This window comes from Apus apus, chromosome 16 (genome assembly GCF_020740795.1).
Source record: "Apus apus isolate bApuApu2 chromosome 16, bApuApu2.pri.cur, whole genome shotgun sequence".
NCBI classification, from domain to species: domain Eukaryota; kingdom Metazoa; phylum Chordata; class Aves; order Apodiformes; family Apodidae; genus Apus; species Apus apus.
This window is the reverse complement of record NC_067297.1, coordinates 1,354,297-1,371,317: the sequence shown is the minus strand read 5'-3', so window position 1 is coordinate 1,371,317 and position 17,021 is coordinate 1,354,297. Positions and strand designations below refer to the sequence as shown.

At 55.0% G+C, this 17,021-nt stretch overlaps 1 protein-coding gene across 1 annotated transcript; it reads left to right on the top strand.

Moving 5' to 3' along the window:
- The first annotated feature begins 4,638 nt into the window (after positions 1-4,638).
- On the top strand, positions 4,639-16,230 carry IQCD (IQ motif containing D). The gene is made up of 5 exons (XM_051634274.1): positions 4,639-4,815; positions 9,697-10,428; positions 11,538-11,771; positions 14,327-14,398; positions 15,617-16,230. The coding sequence occupies exons 1-5, from the start codon at positions 4,639-4,641 to the stop codon at positions 15,893-15,895; spliced, it is 1,494 nt and encodes a 497-aa protein (XP_051490234.1). The 3' UTR covers positions 15,896-16,230.
- Positions 16,231-17,021: the final 791 nt, after the last annotated feature.

Here is a 17,021-nt window from a genome sequence, read left to right as displayed (position 1 = left end):
CTGGTTTGCTACTGAGTGATGCCCAAGTCTGCCCAGCTCAGGCTTCTAAGTTTATAACAATGTGATGACCTTGCTGCAGTGATTCAGACCGAGAGCAGGCTGTTCCTTATTGCTCCCACTTGGATTTCCCAGCCCACTGGAATAGCTCAAAGGTGGCATCTAAGAAGATGTTGCACGTATAGGAGCAAATGGGGATCTTGCTCAGCAGCTCATCCAGGTCACCACAGATCTCCTGAGGGCAGCCAAGGCACCTTCTGCAAAAGGGCTGGAGCAACCAGCTGGGGGAAGAGGAAGGGTCAGATAATGGGAAGCAGGACACCTTTGGGCCTCCTTGGGACATCCTTGCATCTCTCAAGCAGGGATGCTGGAGTCTGTGCTGTCCCTGCCCTGTCTGGAATGCAGCAGATGACTGGTCTCTGAGTTGCTGTCTCAGAACCCAAAGTTATATCCCAGTTAGGAAAAACAAGTGTTGGTAACACTCCAGATGTCCTGACTCACAGTTTCTGCCCTGTATTAGAAGCACAGTTTGTGCTTGAATAAAACAACACCCTCTAAACACGTGATGGTTTCTGAGTTACTGTCAGGACCCCGACACAAATGACATGTGGAAACTAACTACGTAACTTAAACCATGTTGATTTTATTTATAGCCAAGCCCACTGCTTGCTGCTCGGATTGCTAATCCCCTGGCAGAGCCTTCATGCTCCAACCCCCTTAGATGAGAAGAGTCTATTTACAACACTCCAGCATGGATCTGCAAGAACTGCCCTTGGCTTACCCTTGGTTTCTTGCCAGGAGGTCACAACGGCTCGTTCCTACCCAGAGCAGCAGCATCTGACTTCATTTTCATAAGCATCGGGCACCATCCTGGACAGGGAGCTGATCACTGGGGGCTTGTTGCTGCTGAGGAGTTTGTACTCACAGTGGATGAGCTGCTGCCAGAAGCTGCTGTTGGGTTGTACAACAGGACAGCAGGACTTGACCCACATATGGGTGCTCACCAGGGACGTGGAGCATGATCAGGCAGGTGAAGATCTGCTTGCCCTGGCAGTCCAGTGCAGCAGGGTGTGATCCCACCTGTCCCCACCCTGTGGATCTTTGCTGCTGTGGGGCCGAAGCAGCTGGAGATGTGGCTGGTGGGGACATCCATCATAGGGGTGCTCAGGTCCTCCCTGTGGAAACAGAGGGTGTCCACCATCTCCAGGGAGATGTTGCTGATGGTGCGGATAGGGCGGGTGAAGATCCAGGGGCAGGTGTTGGTGGCTGCCATGTTGCTGAGGCAGGGGTTGGAGGTGATGTGGGACAGGCCAGGAGTGCAGGGCAGGGCTGGGAGGACTCCCAGAGTCCCCACCATTGGGGCACCACGGTTCTGCCCAGAAACACAGATGGAAACACACCCTGCCCTGTCCCTGCTGGACCCAGGGTGGTGGGGGTGGTAGAGCACCCCATGGCAACTGCTGCCAGGCTCACAATGGTGTGGGCAACGGGGCCATGGAGGAGCAGGAGCAGGACAGCAAGGCCACAGAGCAGGACAGCAAGGCCACAGAGGAGCAGGAGCAGGACAGAAAGGCCACAGAGGAGCAGGAACAGGGCAGCAAAGCCACAGAGGAGCAGGAGCAGGGCAGCAAGGCCACAGAGCAGGACAGCAAAGCCACAGAGGAGCAGGAACAAGACAGCAAGGCCACAGAGGAGCAGGAGCAGGACAGCAAGGCCACAGAGGAGCAGGACAGCACACGGCCCCGTCTCACCCTCTTCCGACCTCCCCAGGGCCGACAGTCCAGCAGGCGCCGGTGTGGGGCTGGGGACCCTCACAGTGCTGGGCTGGGGACCCTCACAGTGCTGGGGCTGGGGACCCTCACTCCTCTGGAGCTGTGGGACCCCCTCACACCATCCTGGGGCTCTGGGACCCTCACAGCTCTGGGGCTGGGGGCACAGGTCAGTGGGGTGCAGCTTGGCACGCCCCTGCATCCCACTGTGTGTGACACGAAGCCCTTTCTTGCCCGAGCAGCCCTGCACTCTTGGATCTTGAGCCAGGCTGCCAGGTGTCCATCAGCCCCCTGGCCAGCTCCACCAGCCGCCGTTTCCAGATGCTCCTGCAGGAGAAGGTAACGGTCTCCACTTCCCCTCACCCCTCCAGCCCCACCAACACTGCCCACCTGGGACAGGGTTCATGGTCCCAAGGGCACAAGAGGTTTGTTTTGGGTTTGGCTGCTGGTGCATGTATCTTAGAGAAGCAGAGTGAGATCCCCCTTCTCTGAAGCAGGTGGCAGCAAGACCTGCAGGTGATGCGAGGCTGGAGGAACATCTGGTGCAAACACTCAGGTCTCAGTTCCACAGAGCCCTGAAAGCATCACTTGAATCCTCAGCCCTGGGGTGTTCAGCCTGCTGGGTCAGGATGTGGGTGCCAGGGCTCTCTCCAGGGGAGGGAGAAGGAAATGGTTGAGGGGGGCAGCTGCTGTTCTTGGGCTGCCTTCAAGGTGAATGGTTCCACCTCCATCCTGGCCTCAGGACAGGGACACCATATCCTACCTCCCTGCATGTCAGCCATGGTTTGGAACAGTAAGTTCCAGGCATCATTGGCCACACCCTTAACCTGGACTTGGACATTGTTCCTATGATACCTATGGAGATACCTATGGTACGTCCTTAGAATGGGTGAAGCACTGATGTGTGACCTCCCAGCAATGGGGAACAGGCAAAGGTCTTGCAACACTGAGTAGCCCAGTTCCCCCTTTAGTGCTTCTTGCTTTGAGGCAGCAGGAAGAGGGCCCTGAGCAACAGCAGGTGAGACAGGGTGTCCTGAGGGAAGGCGTGGGATGCCAGGTTGAGTCTACAAGCTCAGAACTGGGATTTAGGGTGGCATTAGACATACTTGGACCTTCTCTCCCCTAGTAGTTCCCTTCAACTCACTTCTCTGCTCCTGTGCAGCCAGGCTTTCTGTCCTTGGCACCCAGCCAGCAGCACCTGAACCCTCTCACCTCACCCTCATTCAGTCAGATTTCAGCAGTGTCTCCGTTTAAACAGAAGTTTTATAACCTGGGGCTGCAAAGTCCACCCTTCTCAACTGTTTCTGGCAGAACTGTAGGGCCCTGCAGGGTCTGGCTCCACGTGTGAGGGACCCTGCTCAGGTAATAAACTGTGCAGCCCTGTAGAAGTTATCAGAGGGACCAGGGAATAAACTTTCCCCTCTTCACCTCTCAGGTGAGGTTTGCTTCAAAAAAGAAAGTCCAATAGTGAAATCCATGGCTGGTGGGTTCAGTTGCCAACGTCTCTCACTAAAGTCATGGAGACAAGAACTTGTGACATGAACAGGTCCCGACTGGGGGTTCCTTTCTGCTGCCCTGGGGGTGACGTGAGGCAGAGCTGAGATGTTACCATTTTTGTGAAAGTCCATGGAAAAAAAGAGGCCCTGCAGATGAGTGCAGCTGCCTTTTGCATCTCAGGTGTCTGCAAAATGATGACAGGTGCCTTCAGAAGGCATCTATCTATAGGGAGAAATATGGACAATAATTACTGTGCATTTTTGTGTTGTCCACTGGAAAACACAAGCATGTTGAAGTGCAGGGGCATCATTTCCTTGGGGGCCACAGCAGCACTGAGTTCTTGTCCAAATGTAACAAAAATTTGGAGCTCTCGTCTCAAAACTTCATTAGTTTTGAGTTGAGAAGTAGTTAAAAACTCACACGATCAAGACGTGAGACAAACATGAACCAGTCTGGGTTCTGGACCCTTGGACTTGGTGATCTGAGAGGCCTTTTCCAACCATGACAATTCTGTGATTTGGTGATTTTTCCTCTGTCTGCTGTTCCTCGTGGGCTGGTGGTGGCCTCCAGGGAGGTGTGTGCTGAGGAGACCCTCCTGGCCTGCAAACACTGGAGAGGTGAGAGTTTGAAGAGCTCTGGGCAGTGAAGCCACTGCGGGTGGATCTGCTCTAGCCAAGGAGCACAGCTGTGCTGTGTGCCCTGGGCTTGTGCAGCACCCACCGGCAGGTTTCTGCTCACAACTAAGACAACCAAGGGGCTACAAGCCCCTGACAGCTGCAGAGGCTGCACGCTGCCAGCAGGGAGGTCTGTGCTGCTCCTGTGCTGCACAGGAGATGTGGAGCTCATCATCTTGCCCAGTGAATCCCTGCTGAGGACCCATTTGGACCAGGTGACCATATTGTTATTGGCTGGTTTTATCATGTGGCCTTTTGTTACCCATGTGGTGACTGGGGCTGAGATGCCCCAAGAGGATGTGATTATTGTGCCCCAGACCTGCTCCTTACACTAGTGCCAAATGAGTTAATAGTCCAAGAGGCAGGAACAGGTTGCCCAGGGAAGCTGTGGCTGCCCCATCCCTGGCAGTGTTGAAGGGCAGGTTGGATGGGGCTTGGAGCAGCCTGGGCTGGTGGGAGGTGTCCCTGCCCATGCAGGAGGGTTGGATCTAGATGATCTTTAAGGTCCCTTCCAACCAAACCATTCTCTAACTCTATGATTACATGATTTGAGTAATTTTTGTCAGACCAATGTTTAGAGTGATACTCAGGAATTTTGGAGCTTTTTGCTTGGAGGTCACCTTGACCTCAAGGAGGGATGTGGCAGGATGTCTCCCTTCCAGTTTTATATTTCATGGTCAGGATAGTGGCTGTAAGGCCTTATGTTTGCTTTCATGAAGCTAAAACACTTTGAAGAGGCCAAAAAGAAGACTGAGCATTTCCACAGACGTGCACAGCAGCAGTTTCTGAAAGAACAGGACAGGAAGATGGAGCGGTGGAAGAAGGCTTCCCAAAAGTTTGAAAAATCCCTGGCAGTGTTCAGTCGCAAGGGCGGGAAGGCAACGGTCCCTCCTGGTCCCTCTGCCTCCCTCGGGACAAGCAGCTCAAGAAGGGACGCAGAGACACGAGGGGAGAGCTCCTCCTGCAGGGCCGCCCAGTCCCAGGGCTTGCCAAGCTACTGGAATTCCCATTTTGGCCGCTAGGAACTTAACGCTGGGTCCTGCTACAGCAATAAAGCAGCACCAACCTTGGCTCTCTCTTACTGTGCTCATTCACCTTTTCCATCGATGGAGCTGCTGTGGTCAGAGTGGTGGCAGCAGTAAGGATTAAAAAATGCTCAGCACCTTCAAGCTGTCCCCTCAGCTGGGATTTCTAAAGGGAATTCCCATAACTAATGTGAAAGGTGCACATCAGACAAGAGGAGAACACACCTGGCAAGTTACAGTCCAGTGCTCAAAACCTGGAGGCATCAGGCCTTGATGATGGAACATTCCTTCTCAGTCTATTGTAAGGCTTTTTCTTAAATAAATAACAAGGTTTTATCTAACTTCTGGCTCTTGAAAACAGTAAAACCTTTTTGCTTCTTCTTCCCTCGAGCTTTTCTACTAATTCATCCACACTCAGACACCTGCCAATGTCACACCTGGTGCTCACTAAAAATGGTAGCTCAGAAGGTGCCTGGCAAACCTGGCTTTAGGAGCAAGGCTTCTCATCTTTGGGACACCTTGGCAAAAAGAGGCCACCTGCTACAGCCTTGCCTTACGAGGGTTTGCAGCCAGCTGAAGGCATCCTCTGAAAGGTTCTCCCGAGGGTGCTTCATAGATAAGATTCAGGTGCTGTGAGGCTCTGGAGACACTGAACAGAAAATCAGTGTTTGGCACCTGAGTTGGCTTCAAACCACAGTAATAAAGTCTTGTCTCATTCATTGCCTCCTCATGTTCTGATTTCAGAGCCCTTGGCTTTGTCCCCCTTGGCTCTGCTGTGCAGCCAGTCCAGCAGTTCATCCCTGCTGCTCTGCTAACAGCTGCATCCACCCACCCACCCATCATCCATCCATCCATCATCTATCCAGCCATCCATCCAGCCATCCATCCACCCCCAGTGACACCCACCCTTGTGTGTGGGCGTCCCCAGGCAGGGTGCTCCCTTGCAGGGAGCAGGGGATGTCCCTCCCCTCTCCCAGGGAAGCAGAGGGGCTGTCTGTCTGTCTGTGGGTTGCAGGGCCAGAGCTGCAGCATCCCCCGGCGATGGGAGAAGCCAGTCCCCAGGGTTGCTTCTCCAGCCCACCAGCCAGTGCTGCCCGTGCTGCCGGTGTCCCCGTGGCAGGCAGCAGCCACCCCCGGAATGAGGAGCACCCGCCCTGCCTGCCCTGGCCCCCTCCCCAGCCCCACAGCCCCTCTGGAGCCGCAGCCTTTGCTGCTGCGGAGCTGCCGGTGTCTCCCCGGGACAGCAGAGGCTGCCGGTGCTGCGGGCTCGTCGAGCCGGTCACCATCAGAGCCTGAGCTCAGTGTCCGCACACCCCAGGGGGATGTTCCTCCTTCCTCCTGCCCAGAGCGGGCTGCAGAGGGTGCTGGTTGAGCCGCATCCCCGCCCCTGCTCCGTCCGGGGCTCCTGGCTTCACCCAGAGCTCAGCTGCCCTCCAGCCCTGCCTCCCGCCTGCCCCGTGACAATCACTGTGCTCGGAGCTTGAGTAGTGCCACCGGACTGCAGCCAACCCCGGGCTCCTCTGCTGAGGCAGAGCAGAGGTGAAGGCAATGGTTTGGCCAGGAAAACAAGGAGAGGACAAGGGGTGACAGTTTTAAACTGAAAGAAGAGAGATTCAGGTTAGAGAGCAGGAAGAAATTCTGTGCTGTGAGGGTGGTGAGAGCCTGGCCCAGGTTGCCCAGGGAAGCTGTGGCTGCCCCATCCCTGGCAGTGTTGAAGGGCAGGTTGGATGGGGCTTGGAGCAGCCTGGGCTGCTGGGAGGTGTCCCTGCCCGTGCAGGGGGTTGGAACTGGATGATCTTGAAGGTCCCTTCCCACCCAAACCATTCCACGATTATATGATTCTATGACTCAAAACAGCCCAGCTCCAGCACTCTGCTCTGGGGAGCCCCAAGGGGCACTTCTCTTCCAAGAGGGAGAGGACTGTTCCCCCTGGCACAGAGTGGTGAGGGCTGGGTTCTCAGCCAGAGCTGGAAGGAATGGGGAGCTGTGTCAGGAACATCACTGACAATCAGGAATGACACTCCCCATCCGAAATGGCACTGCCTGGAGCAGGAGGGGATGTATGGCTGCCTAGACCTTCCCCAGGGGAGCAGCTGAAGCCGTAGGGCAGGTGCCAATCAGGACTGGATGAACTATCAGAGCAGCCCAGGGCACCAGCACTGACACATAACCCGTGCTTCCCCTCCCTGCATCTCTGATCTTGGTGTGTAGCAGAAAGTAGAGAGAAGCTGAGCAGAGACCTGGGCCCTTTCCTCACCCCAGAGGCTCCGAGGAGGAACAGATACACCCCAGGTTCACACACTGCAGGGCTCATGGATGCCCTGGGGCAGGGTCAGGACAGCCAGGTGCCTTCTCCAGAGCCCCACGGAGGCCAGACCAAACACAGACAGTGTGAGGGGAGAGGGACCAGTCTGGTTCAGCCTCTTCACTGGGCAGCACTGCCCATGTTTGGCTCAGCAGGCAGCTCCCTTGCCTGCCCAGAGGCTCCAGCTTGGACCACAAATATAACATTAACAGCCTGTGTTCCTTGAACACTGAATCACAGGGGCTGGCACTGACCTGGAACAAACTTCATGAAATGCTGAGATAGATGCACAAGTTGAAAATAGCAGCTCCTGCTGCCTCTCCTGAGGCCAGCACCTCACCAGGCTTGATTTATGTCTGTGCTGCACCATTATTATCCTCCACAGCTGCAGGAGGCTGGTAGCCCAAGCATGTTACCTGCTGGCTGCATGGGCTCCAGCAGCAGCAGATCCTGCCACTCCTTTGAGACGATTCCTGCACCAGAGCTGTCCTGCCTGAATCCATGGAGGAGGCAAAAGAGTTTCTTGTTCTGCAGTTAGCAGCACATGGGCTGTTCCTCAGCACCTCCCCAGAGCAGGGGACAGGGCTGGGCATCTTCTGGAGACAGGCAGAGTCAGCAGGACCATACCCTGGAGCAGACGCTGGCTGAGCTGCACCTGCAGAGGAGCACCCTTCCTGAAGGAGAATCCAGGGACAGGGAGGGTGGAAAAGCTGTGTGGTGCTGGGTTGCCTGAGCCCCAGGACTAGGCTGGTGCCACAGCCACCAGGTCACTGCTTTGTCCCCAGGGCAGGGCTGGCAGGCAGGGCTCTGCCAAGAACCAACACCTCCTTCCCAGGTGTTGCTAACTCCGGGCTGACCCGCTCACTGGGTGTGCGTGACACCAGCTGGAGTTCATCAGCATTTTAACGGCTGCTGGTGACCCGTGGCTGCAGCCCCGTCCTGCCCGAGCCGTGTGACCCACGGGCCGCCCGGGGGTGCCCAGCGCGGCTCCCTCAGCCCGGGGCTCCCTCAGGATCGGCTCCGTGTCCCCCTGGGCCTCCACCCGAGGGCCCTTCCCCGCGCCCAGGCCTCCCGGGCACCCGCTCACGCCCTCCCGCGACTCCATTTCTGCTCTTTTATGCCCGACCGGGGAGAAGGACGAAGCTGAGTCCCCAGCCCGCCTGCAGGTCTCTCAGGAAGGCCGCGCTGGGCCCGGCCCGCCCGAGGAGCCCCGGGAGCGGCTCCGCCCGCACCAGCCGGGCAAGATGGCGGCGCAGCCCGTCCCGGCGCGCGGAGCTTCCCCATTGGCCAGCGGCGCTGCCCATCAAACGGGCGGGGGGGAGGGGCGGGGCGGGGCAGCGCCGTTCGCCATTGGCTCTCGGGAGAGGCCCCGCCCCCCGCCGTGTTGCCTAGCGACGCAGCGCTCAGGTGGGCGGGGCCGCAGGGAGCGGGGCAGCCCGGGACCCCGGGACCCCCCAGCCCCCCAGGACCCCCCGGGAACCCCAATCCCCCGGGACCCCCCAACCCCCGGGACCCCCGGGACCCCGGGACCCCCCAACCCCCGGGATCTCCCAGCCCCCGGGACCCCAACTCCCGGGACCCCCCAGCCCCCCGGGACCCCCGAACCCCCGGGATCTTCCCAGCCCCCGGGACCCCAACTCCCGGGACCCCGGGATCCCCAGCTCCCCTACGGGCCCCCCCCAGGACCCCCCAGCCCCCCTGGACCCCCCAGCCCCTTGGGACCCCCCCCGGGACCCCCAGCCCCCGGGACCCCCAGCCCCCCGGGGCCCCCCAGCCCCCCGGCCTCTCCTCAGCTGCCCCCGGGCCCTCCTGTCCCTCCCACAGGGCCCCCCGGCAGTCCCCCCACCGCCAGAGATCCCCGCCTGCCCTGGTACCCACACCGAGGAGACCCGTCACTCCCTGGCGGCCCCTTCCTCTTGCCCTTGTCCCTGCCGGTGCAGCCCCTCTGGGAACCCAGATCCCCTCTGCCCCCCGTGCCCCTGGCAGTGCCAGGCCTGGCAGGACAGAGGTGAACCTGCCATCTCCTCCGTGCTGGCCCCAGGGACCCGCAAGCCCCTCTCCACACACTTCTCAGGGTGGCAAAGCTGCAATCCGTGCCTTCCTCCTCAGCTGCTACTTAGAGGAAGCTGGGAGCTTCATCCCACCACCCTTCAAAGCCAGGGGACAATTATTCTCCTCTCTTTCCCTGGGTGTTTCACAGCCAGTTCTGATACATAATGACATGTCCTAATGCTGTGCCCAGACCCAGGGACACCTCCAGTATAATCTGACACTCCTGCTTTTTCCCTAATTACATTGTTTCTCTAACATTTGTCACCACATTTTCCTTTTAGAGACAACAGCTGAGAAAGAAGGTTAAGTAACAGAAGCTGCAGAGGTGTTCCCTGACTGAGCCCTGCCCTGTGTAGGAGATGTCGTGTCCCTTCTAGACCTCAAAACACTCAACTCACAAGTGCTCAACTGAACCTATTACAGCACAGGATCCAGCTGTGCACCAAGTGTCATCTCAGGACGTGGAGCAAAGAAACAAGCCCCTGGTGAAGGGCACAGCAGCTTCACAGACAGCAATGATCACAGCAAAGGACATGAAGATGTTGGAGGCAGGTCAGATAAAAACTGACAGCCTGGAGATGAAAAGAATCTCAACTGTCTTGGATAAAATGATTGACAAGCTGGAGCTGAGCGGTTTGATCCCAAGAATTATTGCCTCTCTGGATAGCTTTGCTGGTATTCTGGGACCTGAGATGACACACAAGCTGACTGAGCACCAGAAGCTTTCAAAGGAAGTGGAGCAGCTGCTTGCCAGCTCTGGAGAAAGGGACACCGTGAGAGCTGAGCAGGATCCAGGCTGTCTCTGCTCACTAGAGCAACAGCTGAAATGTTCTCTTAGAAACATCCTGAGGCTCCTGCTGGTCAAACCTTCGCTTTGCCAGGCTCTGAAACACCAAATTTTGGTGGGAGAGTCACCAGCTGAAGTATTTACCAAAGCCTTTGGGGAGTTCAGGAATTTCATGCTTGAGAAACTCCTGACTAGTCCTGTGGAAGAGGAAGAAAAGATTGGATTAGAGGAAGACATCTCCCTCCGGATTAAGGACAACACTGAAGCAATTACAGCTTTACAGGCTGAGCTGGCAGCAGCAATCCAGACTCGAGATGAGGAGGTATGATATTGTGGGAATGTGATTTCCAGCAAAACACTGCTGAAAGCTTTTCTTTGGTAAGCTAAAACCCCACCCCCTCTTGCAGGAGGAAGGTCCGGGAATGATTTCTAGACCTGACCCTAAATTTAAAGATACTATTTTCATTGTAAAATGAAAAACGCTTCTTGCATGCTTGGTTTTTCAAACACCTCGCGTTTGGCATGTTTTGAGCCTGTTTTCAGTGGCCAAGGTGAGTGACACCAGGCAGTGAGCTCAGGAGGGAGCCGTGGGACAGGCACCAAGGGCTGCAGTGCCAGCTGCCAGCACCAGGCTTCCCTCGCTGCTGCTGAGGTGAGGAAAAGTCATTCCAGGCAGAGATTGCTCAGATTCAAATCCATTTGTAATATCTTCTCTGCCTTCACTCTTGCTTGAAACCAACATTTCTGGGACTCCCCACTCTGTAACACTAGCTGCCTTAGAGCAATTATATGCAATTGTATGAAATCATTCTTGTTCAGTGAAGGCAGCTGAGGTACAGATAAATGAAAGAGCATTTCCCAGGCTCCTGTGGGTCCCTGGGCTGAGCCAGCATCCAGCCCCCTGAGCTCCTGACAAGCAATCCTTTGTTCTAAATGCAAGCCTTTCTTTCTCCTTCCTACAAGTGGGGTGGGAGGGGAAGGTTTTGCCCTGTGCTCCCTGCACTGAATGGTGCTAATGCAGGCAAGGGCCTGTTTGCCACTCCCTCCCTTGGAGATCTGTGGATCGAGACACTTGAGATGTTTATGTGCAGTTTGGCAGCTTGTCTGGGGCATCATAAATAAATGTTTCACTGCTCACAGCTGAGGATCCCTCTGGCAGGCAGCACCCTGAGCTGTGTCACCCAGACAGTTGCTCTGAGCCTAATCCAAAGCTGGAGGGAGCCACAGGGCTCACTCCACAGGTTTCCAAAGCACCCTGTGTAAATCTAACTGTGTTCCCTTAGCCAGCAGTGGCAGGTCCCTGTTGCTACCAGGTCAGCAGGGTCTCTTCTTGGTTCTCCTCCACCTTTGCCAGGTGCCTTACTTCTCCTGCCCACATTGTGCCTCACTGGCATTCCTTGACAGTATTTTTATCTTATTTTCTGGGTCTAGATTTACAAGAAGGACAATGTGATCAAGGAGCTCAAAACAAGTGTGCAGGATCTGCCCAAAGACTGCAAGACCAGCATCCAGCAGATGGAGCAGGAAGGAGAAAAACCACAGGAAGAGGAGCTGCAAGCCTCCCGGGCCCGGCGTGCCAGGCTGCAGGAGGAGGTGCAGCAGCTGGCAGCACAACTCCGTGCACTTGAACAGGAGCATTGGTCATCAGAGCTGACTCTCAGAAAGGTAAATGGTAGGAGAGCTCTAGAACAGGAGATTTAAAACCTTTCCTAGTGCTGTCAGGTCTGGCTGTTGGCTTCTGCAAGTAATGACTTGGCTCCTGCTGGTTGCTGGCAGGACACACATGCTGGCTGTCAGAGTATACCTGCTCTGTCCTCATGCTCTGCTGATTCCAGTGGGAAGGAGCCCTGCAGCCACCACACCAATTCAATGTCCCAACCTGGGTAGGGCAACCCAGGGAAATTCATACTGGACCCCCTTGCTTTCTAAACTCCTCAGAGAGGAGTCCAGGTGTGGCTGGATCCAACCTTTGTCTCAGACCTGGCTCTTCCAGGAAGAGTGATTAAAATGTCACGGCCTGAGGAAGTGCTGAAGTGTCTGACACCCCTTGATCAGACTGAGGTGAAAAGACACTCAAGGTCTGTATTTGAATTGGGTTTAATTAAAACTATCCCAAAATCACAGAATCTTAGGGGTTGGAAGGGACCTCGAAAGATCATCCAGTCCAACCTCTGCCAGAGCAAGATAACCAAGAGCAGATCCCACAGGAACACATCCAGACAGGTTTGGGATGTCTCCAGAGAAGGAGACTCCACAGCCTCCCTGGGCAGCCTGTCCCAGGGCTCTGTCACCCTCAGAGTAAAGAAGTTTTTCCTTAGGTTTAACTTGAACCTCCTGTGCTCCAGTTTGTGCCCATTGCCCCTTGTCCTGTCACTGGACGTCCCTGAGAAGAGTTATATACTATACAATATATATAACTATACTTATTATTATCTTGGGCTGCATGATCATAAAGGCTGACATTTGGATCACAGGAGTACAACACATATATGTTTAAGCTGCACAACCTGAGAAAAATATCATGGTTAGACTTTGTGTTACTTCATGATTTTAGGAAAGAAGAGAGAGTAGGAGAAGAAAAGTTTAGAGAGAGAGATAATAGAAAATTCCCAGACCCGGATCCAGCGTTGGTCCAACAGAGGAGAGTTGGTGTCAGTGAGGCTCCCCAGACCCCCCATTGCAGCCCCCAGTTGTATAGGCCAACTTTCCTTGTTTTTCAAGGATAAGGAAATGTGTTTGATTCATGAGACTGAGCAGCTGGAGTGGAGCTGCCCCCTTGGCTCCTTATTTCCATCCCTGTACCTGCAGGCTGCAGACAGGGAAGCCTCCTTCTCCTGCCTGGACTTAGCCCTGGAAATAGCTCCACACAGGCAGGTCAGTGCAGAGCAGCAAGGCTGCAGCAGGACAGGCAAGGAATCTGTTAAGGAGGGTTTTGGTGTGAGGTAAGCAGAGCAAACACCATGTTGGCTGTGTATGAAGTAATTTTTAGGGCTGATTATAGTGTTCAGGGTTGAGTGCAGCTGATCCTGGGAGATCAGCAGTTCTGCTCTGCCTGGCTCTTTGCTGCAGACACAAGCCAAGGAGTTGGGGTTGGGTTGAATGAGGGGAAATGGGATTTATCCCAGTGCTGAGCAGAGAGAGAGGGAAGAAACAGCAGGGCAGGCATGGGACCCTGTGACAACAGCTCTGCCCTGAGCAGAGCACGCTGGTGACACAGGGCACAGAGAACAGAACTGGAAAAAGAGCATTTTCCCCCCCATTTTGCTTCCACTGGGTATTTACTCCCCACAAAGCACTGGCCTCCCCCAGGCAGGGCAGCACACAAGGGCTGAGGGCATCTCCCTCTTGCACTGGACAATGAAAAGCAAAGTTAGAGTGGCAGTACAAAAGCCCAAATCCACCCGTTCACACCTCCTTCAAAGGGGTGGCTCTGTCAGGCAGTGTTTTTCTGACCTGCAGGCCCCTGCAGTACTTGTGGAGCTGTTCAGCTCATTCTAATGCTCAGGCAGAGATTTACTGACCACAGAGGCCTCCTTTCCCCCTCCTTGGCACCTTCTCCAGCCCTGGGTGGGCCCAGGCCGTACCTGTGGTCTAAATAGCTGAGGGCTGACCTCAGGATGGCCTGTGAGCCCCTGGGACATCCTGGGTCAGTGTCATCCAGGAAAGCCTGTGGCACTTGTGATGGGATGTAGCTGGTCCTTCTCATGATGGTTCCACAGAGCACAGATACAGCAGCTTGGGGTAAACTGCCTGTACCTGGTTATACTGCAGCACAGCCACTGTTAAACTCTTTTGCAGCTAGAAAGATCTCTTTGGTGAAAAGGCACCATCTTCTGAGTACTTTCTGCCCTGCCTTAATGTTCAGCAGTTCTCTCTTGCTTCAGTTTTAGGGTGGTTGCCCCAGTTTGTCAATGACTTGCCACGTTCCATCAGACATGCTCATTTCCTACCACAGAACACCCCTCTCAGAGGCATTTCAACCCCTCACCCAGCTCCCTGCTGTAAGTAAATACGGCTCTTTTGGCCTCAGGGAACGTTTCACGAGGATCCCCGAAGCAGGGCAAAACAAAACAGTCTCGGCTGAAGGAAGCTTGCCACAAGGAGGAGGTGTTACACGCAGATACCAGCCTGGGGCTCCCAGCTCTGCTGTTGTCTAACTCAGGTTACTTTTCGCCAGGCTTCAGGTGCCTGCAGGGAACCGATCTTGTTTTGTGTTTCAGAGGAAGAGCAGAATGGAGACGGAAATTGCGAACTGGATCCAGAAATATCACACGGACTTGGAAGAAAAACAGGTATCCACATTCCAGCTCCCATCCGTGCAGGAGGGTGCTGGTCCAAATGGGCACCTGGCTCTTACCCGTGAGGCTGTGGAAGTGAGGGGCAGTTTTTCATCCAGAAGTTCAGGTACTAGAAGGAAAGGTAGCTTTGTCCTGCCTACCTGCTCAGGAGTTCTCTGCTGCTTTGACTTTAGAAACAGTTACATCCACTGCTAAACCCCACAGTATCTGGGGGCAACGGGGTTGCCATGTTCTCATCACCCACCTGATGCTTGGGAACAGGATTTTCAATTTGCTTTAATCCCCAATCCTGCTGGCCCTATCTGGTGTCCAGATCACCCTCCTGTTTCTGCTGCCCCCCTTGAGAGATGTCTCTCTCAAGTGCTAAGAAACCAAACAGCCTGCACACTGTTGCCTTGGCATCCAACCTGACCACCTCAAGCTGGGAATCACATCAGATCCCCAACCTCACCTCTGAGAGAGCCCTGCTTCCTTTCCTGTTCCTGCCCTACTTAGGGAGATGGATAAAAGCTGCTGGATGACTAACAAAGTAAAATGAGAGGCCTAGAAGCTGGCAGCTAATTGCAAGAAATTATCCCCCCTGGTCAAGTGTTTGACAATGTGATTATTTTGGTTTCCTGTCTGCTGGGTGGCTGGAGCACAATGTCATGGCAGGTTTGGGGCTGCTGAGGCAGATACACACCCATGCTGCTGGTTTCCCTTACCTTCCACCTCTGCGTGGCTTCCTCAAAGGCATTAGGAGAGGCAAAAACTGCTGCTGAGCTTGAAAGTGCAGCAGCACCACTAGAACAGCCTGTCCTTGGGTCTTCTCATGCCTCAGCAGTGTACAGCTCAGCAGCCAGGCTCCAGTCCCCTCAGCTCAGCCTCACCCACCCTGCAGTGACATGTCCCTTTGCCCAGAGCATTGGCAGGAGGGGCTGTGACCTGCCTGTGGTACCTGCTCAGGGTGCCCAGCTGGGGGTGGGTGCTGGCTGCTACCCAGGGAGACCTATGGGTGTAGTTGTCAGAGCACAAAGATACTAGGACCTGGCATCTCATGGAATTCCCTGGGTCCTGGGCATACACCTCTTTTTGAGTCCCTATGAAAGGCTCAGCTCCCAGTGGTGGTTCTGCCTGGATTCAGGGTGGGCGGGTTGCACAGGGTGGGATGCACAGGGGGGAGCTGCTGAATGCCCTCAAAATGGCTGTACCTGGTGTCTGCTGTCTTGCTAGGCCGAGTATGATGAGATTCAAGCTGCCTACGTTGAGGAGCAGGCCCAGCTGGCCCTGCTGACAGAGAAACACGCTGTGCTTCTCCAGGAGTATTCCCAGATTGAGGAGGAGCGTAGGCTACTTCAGGAAAAGAAGGACCAGGCTTTGCAGGAGTTGAAAACTATGACTCTTGCTGCCACCCACATCCAGGCCTTCTGGAGAGGCTACTTCATCCGGACCCTCCTCAAGTCAAAAAAGAAGAAGAAGGGCAAGGGCAAGGGCAAGAAGGGCAAGAAATAAACCACAAAACGTATTTTCTTTCCTCCTGGCAAAGCTGCTGATTCTGCTGGGCCTGAGCTCTTCCAGAGAAAGGCATTAGATTTGAGAAAGCACTTGCATTAAGGCCTCCCGGGCTGCAGCTGCCTCTCACAGTTGGAGTCTATTGAGGGAGCAGCATGAAGATGTCTCACCATTTCAGGTTTGACTTTGCTACTCCTGCAAGGAGGATCATGCCTCCTGATGAAGGGACTGGGCCTGGAGTGCAGGATCCTGCCTCCTCTCCTTGCCTTCACTCTCCTTGTTTGTGTGTCAGGGCCCCGTTCTGTTCTCATTGAAGTTGGCAATAAAATAACTCCTGGGAGCAGGGTGAGGCCCTTCATCTGAAGGGGCTTCTGCTCGTGTGGATTTGAGGGACCATTTTCCTTTCTACAGGAGGAAGCTGCAGCACCATTGCTCATCAGTGACAGGACGCAAGTCCCAGCTGAGCACCAGCCCTGGCACTGCAGCCTTGGGAAGGGTGGGATGTGGCACAGCTCATCCTGAGACAAGCAGCAAGCTCTGCCCTGCCTCATGTGGATCCCTGTTTTGCCAGCACGTTCTCCTCGGGCTCCCCCAGTGCCCAGAGAGCAGGGCTTTCCCTTTCCCAGGGCACCAGTCAAGGGTTTTATTTCCTCCCTCAGCCTCCCATTTTCAGGAGCCAGGTAGCAACTTGCTATCTTCCTGCTCTGCACTCCCCTGCCTGCCGGGGCTGACCCTGGAGACAGTCAAACACGGGGTGCTGGGAATTTTTTGTTTCATTTTGTTGCAAAACCAGGCTGTTGTGTGACCAAAAAGGCCCAGGCACATATTTTTTGCATTTAACAAGGCTGGGAGCAAACGGCGTTTTGGATCCAAACTCCCAGGGACGTTTCCTCACTCTGGATTTCAGCAGCCCTGCCCTGCAGCCTCTTTTGTCAGGAGAGGGCAGTGATGCTGGCTGCAAAGCCCAGAGGGCCACCAGCCTCCAGTCCTCATCTTCTGCCTTCTACCTCATCTTCTACCTTTGTTCATGAATGGGTTCCTGCAGCAGAAGGGGTGAGATGCTTTTTTTACCACTAAGTCAGAGGGGACTCATTTTGCTAAGGATGAAGAGTCACTGGAGATGTTC